The sequence below is a fragment of the Dasypus novemcinctus genome, chromosome 25 (genome assembly GCF_030445035.2).
Source record: "Dasypus novemcinctus isolate mDasNov1 chromosome 25, mDasNov1.1.hap2, whole genome shotgun sequence".
Taxonomy (NCBI): domain Eukaryota; kingdom Metazoa; phylum Chordata; class Mammalia; order Cingulata; family Dasypodidae; genus Dasypus; species Dasypus novemcinctus.
In genome coordinates this window covers 44498221-44505380 of record NC_080697.1, presented here as the reverse complement: position 1 = coordinate 44505380, position 7160 = coordinate 44498221, and the positions used below count along the sequence as shown (strand labels likewise).

Here is a 7160-nt window from a genome sequence, read left to right as displayed (position 1 = left end):
TTGTAGACTTTCTCGGTTCCTTGGTGTGGTGGCTGTCCATCCTCACCTCCTTGTTAGTTGTCCTGGGTGAGACCAATGAACTGGTCTCATCTGGTACATGGAAAGCCCAAGGATTTAAGTCTCTTGGACATACACCTACCAAATCTAGGGCTAATTATAGGTTCAAACAGAAGAACAATGAAATTCCATTTTTGTTGACTGGAAAATAAATAAAAGTTGAAGTGGGATTTTTATGAGAATATACCTATATTACAAAATTGTTAGATTCAGATGACTATGGATATGAAAGTTTCAGAAACAAATTCTGGTCATTTTCACCTTTCAATATCAGTCCATTGTTTGTATTCATGTCTCATTCTTTTTATTAAATCACAAGCTCCTCATGGACAGGCTCTGTGTCTATTTTATCTTCGTGTACCCCCAGGTGCCTGGCATACTGTCTGATATTATCCGGTACATGTTATAATTCAATAATTAATTTAATTAATCTGTTTAGTTATCAAAACCGTGCAACAAAACAGCCATAAAGAAATAGTCTAGTCCACGTTTTCCTTTTTTTCCCCCATAGAAATCTGAAGAGAAGGGAAATAAATTCTCCAACTCAGCTTCTGTCTTTTTCCAAACTTCCTGAACCAACAAGCCGAGCTATTTCCCGAGCAGCAGAGATAATGGAAACTTCAGTACAAGTGATGAAAAGAAAAGTTGACCTGAAACTTAAACAATTGCAGCATCCCACTGGTAAGCAGACCTCTTGTGTGCCCCTCTCCCCACCCTGGGGAGTGACAGCTCCCAGAGAGCAGAGCTATCTGAGCTATCATGCCACCTTCCAACAAAAGACTGACTTTGCTCAGAGGTGAGGGGTGGGGTTGCACAGGGCATGCTTTCTTTCTTGACACCAGGCGGGAGTGGAGTTCATGCTCATTCAGAGCACAAAGGCGGCAGTTCTTCAGAAATACTTACCAAACAGGCACAGTATTTCTTTTTGTTAGTCTGGGAAAGAAAGGCTTCTCTGCTATTCGAAGCAAATTTGGAGAAGTAACTCAGTAAGCTATATGACATGATATGAAATAATTTTGGAAAATTTCCATCGTTTCCCTATAAAATTTGAGATGCTCATTGATTTAAGTTCTTTGAGGAAACATATTTACATGATAGGCAGCATATTATTGTGAGAAGAAGCCAGTGACTTGGTAGAGTTACTCAGCCCTTTAAGAACCAATTTCCCTACCCCTAAACTGGGAATCACACTGGTCCTGCTCACTCAGATGACCACTGGCAGACCAAAATAAAAGTGAGGAGAAAGTTGCGTTACATCTAAACTACTCTAGGAATCTTAAATTTTTCACTGCATTTATTTTTTATTAGAGAAGTACAGGTTTATGGAAAAAGCATGTAAAACAATATAGTTATATAGTTCCCATATAACTGCCCTATTATTTCCACCATGCATAAATGTGGTACATTTACTACAATTGATGAAAAAATATTATTATAATGGCACTATTAACATAGCATATGGTTTTTTACTTATATATATATTATTTAATTAAAATTAATAGATAACAAGGAATATTACATTAAAAAAAAAAACATGAGGCTCCCGTATAACCCACTCCCCACCCATCATCACTTTATTACTATAAATTGTATTTTTTTGAAGAGATATACATAACACACAAAAAATGATACACTGAAAAATATAAGAGGTTCCCATATACTCCCCACCCTCCTAACCCACTCCCCCCACACCAACAATCTCCCTCATCATTGTGGCATACTCATCACACTCAGTGAACACATTTTGGGACACTGCTGCACTACACAGATAATAGTTTACCCTGTAGTTCACACTCTCCCCAAGTACATTCAGTGGGTTATGGCAGAATATATAAAGTCCAGCAACTGACCCTGCAATATCATTAAGGACAACTCAAAATCCCAAAAAAGCTCCCACATCACATCTCTTCTACCCTCTCCTTGCCCTCAGCAACTACTGTGACCACTTTCTCCACCGCGATGCTAAAATTTCTTCTTTTACTCATCACAATAGTTTTATAGTAGAATATCAGTAAGTCTACTCTAGTCCATATTTTATTCCTCCATTCTGTGGGCCCTGGGATAGTGATATCCTCTCCACCTCTAAATAAAGAGGGGGCTTAGATTCCACATGGATGATGGATGCAATTCCTCTGTTTACAGTTGTATGCACTCTTGATTCCCTGGTGTGGTGGTTGACCATCTTCACCTCCCTGTTAGCTGAGAACGAACCTGAGAGTAGGAGTCACCACTCTGCTTAAGCTCAGGGCCCAGCTGGCACGTGGGCAGTCTAGAGATTCAAGTCTCCTGAGTATGGACCATCCCTAGTGACAACCACAGGTTCCGTAAAAGTGACAAAAGAGGCATGTGTAAAAAAGTCACATTTAAGTCCAACTCCATCACACTCAGGAACACAAATTCCAAAGTAGGGCCCTCTGACATGGCACAGAGCTCCAAGTCCATGTGCCATGACTATATACCCTGTGGATCTCCATAGCCTTCAGGAGAACCAGTACCTAGAGTTGTATCTACTTTGGCTTTTTCTGGGGTCCTGCTGAGGTGTGTGTAAGCACGACCCCTCTGATGACCTCCTGACTCTTTTTAGAAGACTCTTAGCCATATCAACTCATTTGTCTTTGCCATTTCCCCCTTGTATTCAAGGTCAAAGAGTAGTTTTTAACACTTCATCCAACATGTAGGCTGAGATATTTTGCTGGTCTGAGTTGACCCTTTTATTTGAGGTCTCTTTCTAGTTGCTTCTCCAGTTAGTGATTGGTAGTAATCCCTTGGTGCCAGGGAGGCTCATCCCCAGGAGTCATGTCCCATGTTGGGGGGAAGGTAATGCATTTACATACTGAGTTTGGCTTAAGAGTGGCCACATTTGTGCAACATGGAGGCTCTCAGGAGGTAACTCTTAGGCACCCTACAGCTCTAGACTTAGTTCATATTTCAGGCGCACAGGCTCCTAAGCATAGTCATCAGTATCAAGGGCTCATTATTGGACCATCCTTCCTTGTTGATCTTTGCCATTGCACTTGGGGGATTATTGTTGTTCCATTAAGGAATGTGTCAGAGCTCCTCTGGAGGGGAACTCAGCACTCCCTCAGTTGACTTTTGTAACAGTAACTACTATAAAAATACCAACATTTATCCTAACATATTTATTGTCCCTATATACATGCCCTGGAGAACTCCCCCCGACCTATGTGCCCCCAATCAATAACACCCCACACCAGAGTTCTTCCCCTGCCATTGTTGAACCTCTCTGTGGTCCAAAACTTCTTCAACAATGAATCCTAATACATTGCCAAATTCAATTAATAGGAAATTGAAATACAGTGAGGGGTTTAAAGTTTAGAAATAGAATACATAGTAATTTAGAAATAGTAAAATAAAGTAAAAATAAATTGGTATATTAATAAAGTGAAAAATATGATAAAGCTTTGTTTCTAACGTTTTGACTTTTGTCACTGTAATAGGTATTGCCCTGTATGTACAGTGGCAAGGCACCTTCATTTCTTCCTCAGTGTCTACATCCTTTCTTTTTTTTTTATTTTCTAATTTTTAATTTTGTCTTCAAAAAGTTTTAGATCACAGTAATTCACATACACAATATAGGAGACTCCCAGATATTCAACATCAAACCCTTTTCACCTTTCCCCAGCAGTGATCTCATTACATGTTCATATTATATTTGCTGCAGCTGATGTACAAATTTTGAAACATAGCTATCAAACATGGTTCCATTTTGGTTTACATTATTGTTTATATTTTAGACTTTACAAATTTCTTACTTTCTAATTTCCTTATGTTTTACATTATAGTTTACATTTTAGTTTATAGACTTTTATATACTTTAGATGTAAGTTGACATGTCCATCATTGCATGATCTTGTGGATCACTTCCATTTCCCCCCAGTTGCCTGCTTTCATCCATGCTATACCTCTCTCCCCCTTCCCTCAGGGCACACCATGACACTCAATCTTCTCTACCTGAGGAACCAGATTTACAGATACTGCAACAATGTGAGGGCTTGACATACTAGACTGCCCTATCTAATTGGGAGCCAGCGATCCTCTCAAGAGACACAATTCCCTCTCTTTGGGAACATCAGGTCTCCCCAGGATGTGGGTACACCTTCACACTCACTGTATGGGTCTCCACCCAATGATATAGCACACTATGACAAAATGAACACTCACATACTCCCTAGAAGCTTGCCCCTGTAACAGATGCCCCCCTTAAGCACCTTAAATACATGATCCTTCCTTATTATATTTTCTAAAGAGTTTTCTCAACAGTATAGTTCAACCATATACCTGACATTCTCCCATATTTAATGGCTCCCCCTAGCACTCCCCGCAATTCCTTGGGTCATCTGACCTATCCTCCCAACCGTAGCCCCCCTCAAGCCCACAAAACCCTACCCAAAGGTATTCCTATTCCCCCGTCTTATCCCTTCCCTGTACAAATACTTACCTCCAGCTTATCAAAGACTTCACCCACGTAGGTGTCAGCTTGCAACCTACCTCTACCCCCCCTTCTCAGATTCCTTTAAGCCTATCTTCCATTCTTTTGCTCTCCGAGACAGCTCAGTTTGCTTGTTTCATATCAGAGAGGTCATGTAGTATTTGTCCTTCAATGCCTGGCTTGCTTCACTCAACGTAAGGTCCTCAAGATTCATCCGTTATCACATGGGTTTGTACTGTATTCCTCTTATAGCTTATACATTCCATTTTGTCCTTATTTTCAGATCTTCTGGGTATATTTCCAGCAAAGGAATTGCCGGGTCATATGGCAAATCTATAGCTAACTTTTTGAGAAACTGCCAAACAGTCCTCCAAAATGGTTGGATCCTTCTGCATTCCAACCAGCAGTGGATGAGTGTTTCCATTCCTCCACATCCTCTCCAGCACTTGCGGTCTTCTAATTTTTTGATAGCTGCCAGTCTTATGGGAGTAAAATGGTATCTCATTGTAGTTTTGATTTTCATTTCCTTAATAGCTAGGGATTTTGAACATTTTTTCATGTGCTTTTTAGCCATTTGTATTTCTTCTTTGGAAAAGCGTCTGTTCAAATCTTTTTCCCATTTTTAAAAGGGGTTGTTTGTCTTCTTATTTTCAAGATATAGAAGTTCTTTAAATATGCAGGATATAAGTCTCCTATCAGATATATGTTTACCAAATATTTTCTACCATTGTGTAGACTCTCTTTTCATTTTCATGACAAACTCCTTTGAGGTGCAAAAGGCTTTAATTTTGAGGAAGTCCCATTTATCTATTTGTTCTTTTTCTGCTCGTGCTTTGGGTGTGAAATTCATGAAGACATTTCCTATTACAAGGTCCTGTAGATGCTTCTCTACATTGTTTTCCAAGGTCTTTATGGTCTTTGCTCTTACACTTAGGTCTTTGATCCATCTTGAGTTGACTTTTGTATAAGGTATGAGATGGTAATCCTCTTTCCTTCTTTTGCATATGGATATCCAATTCTCTAGACACCATTTGTTGAAGAGGTCATTCTCTCCCAGTTGAGTTGGCTTGGTGGCTTTGTCAAATATCAGATACCTGTATATATTAGGATCTATATCAGAACTCTCAATTCAGTTCCATTTGTCAGTGTGTCTATCCTTGTGCCAATACCATTCCGTTTTCACTACTGTAGCTATGTAGTATGTTTTGAAGTCAGGTGGTATGATTCCTCCAGTTTCATTTTTCTTTTTCAATATATCTTTGGCTATTCAGGGCCTCTTTCCTTTCCAAATAAATTTCATAGTTAGTTTTTTTAATACATTAAAGAATGTTGTGTTGATTTTTATTGGGATTGCATTGAATCTGTAGATCAGCTTTGGTAGGATAAACATCTTAATAATAGTTAGTCTTTCTATCCATGAACAGGGAATATTCTTCCATTTGTTTAGGTCTTCTTTGATTTCCTTGAACAGTGTTGTGTAGTTTTCTGTGTATAAGTCTTTTACATCTTTGGTTATATTTATTCCTAGGTATTTAATTTTTTAATTTACTATTGTACATGATATTTGTTTCTTGATTTCCTCCTCAGATTGCTCATCATCAGTGTACAGAAATGCTACTGAATTTTTGTGCATTGATCTTATACCCTGCTACTTTACTGAACTCATTTATAAGTTCTAAAAGCTTTGTTGTAGACTTCTCAGGGTTTTCTATGTATAGGATTGTGTCATCTGCAAATAGTGAAATTTTGACTTCTTCCTTTCCTATTTGGATTCCTTTTATATCTGGGTCTTGCCTCAGTGCTCAAGGAAGTACTTCTAATACAATGTTAAATAAAAGGGGTGATAGTGGGCATCCTTGTCTTGTTCCTGATCTTAGAGGGAAAGATTTTTTAGGATTTCACCATTGTAAATGATGTTAGCTGTGGGTTTTTCAAATATACCCTTTTATCATGTTCAGAAAATTTCCTTCTATTCCTATGTTTTGCAGTGTTTTTATCAAGAAAGTGTGCTGTATTTTGTAAAATGCTTTTTCTGCATCTATAGATATGATCATGTGATTTTTTTCTTTTGATCTGTTTATATGGTGTATTACATTAATTCATTTTCTTATGTTGAACCATCCTTGCATACCAGGAATGAAGCCCACTTGGTCATGGTGTATAATTTGTTTAATGTGTTGTTGAATACGATTAGCAAGTATTTTGTTGAGAATTTTCACATCTAGGTTCATTAGAGAGATTAGTCTGTAATTTTCCTTTCTTGTGGTGTCTTTCTATGGCTTTGGTACTAGGGTAATGCTGGCATCACAAAATGAATTAGGTAATGTTCCTACTATTTCAATTTTTTGGAAGAGTTTAAGCAAAATTGGTGTTATTTCTTTCCAGAATGTTTGGTAGAATTCACCTGTGAAGCCATCTGGCCCAGGGTTCTTCTTAGTTGGAAGGTTTTTAATGACTGATTCTATCTCTTTACTTCTGATTGGTTTGTTGAGATCATCGATTTCTTCTTTTGTCAATGTAGGTTGCTTATGTGTTTCTAGGAATTTGTCCATTTCCTCTAAATTGTCTTTCTTGTTGGAATACAGTTTTTCAAATTATCCTCTTATGATAGTATTTATTTCAGTGGGGTCAGTGGTGATATCACCTTTCTCAT

General features: G+C 38.2%; 1 protein-coding gene across 1 annotated transcript in view; it reads left to right on the top strand.

The window, feature by feature from the left end:
* The first annotated feature begins 382 nt into the window (after window positions 1–382).
* The window catches only part of TPO (thyroid peroxidase), a 103738-nt gene continuing 96960 nt past the window's right edge, over window positions 383–7160 (top strand). Inside the window, exons 1-2 of the mRNA XM_058287842.2 lie at window positions 383–453; window positions 569–738. Coding sequence (XP_058143825.2) covers window positions 383–453; window positions 569–738 — 241 coding nt within the window. The remainder of the gene's footprint in view (window positions 454–568; window positions 739–7160) is intronic.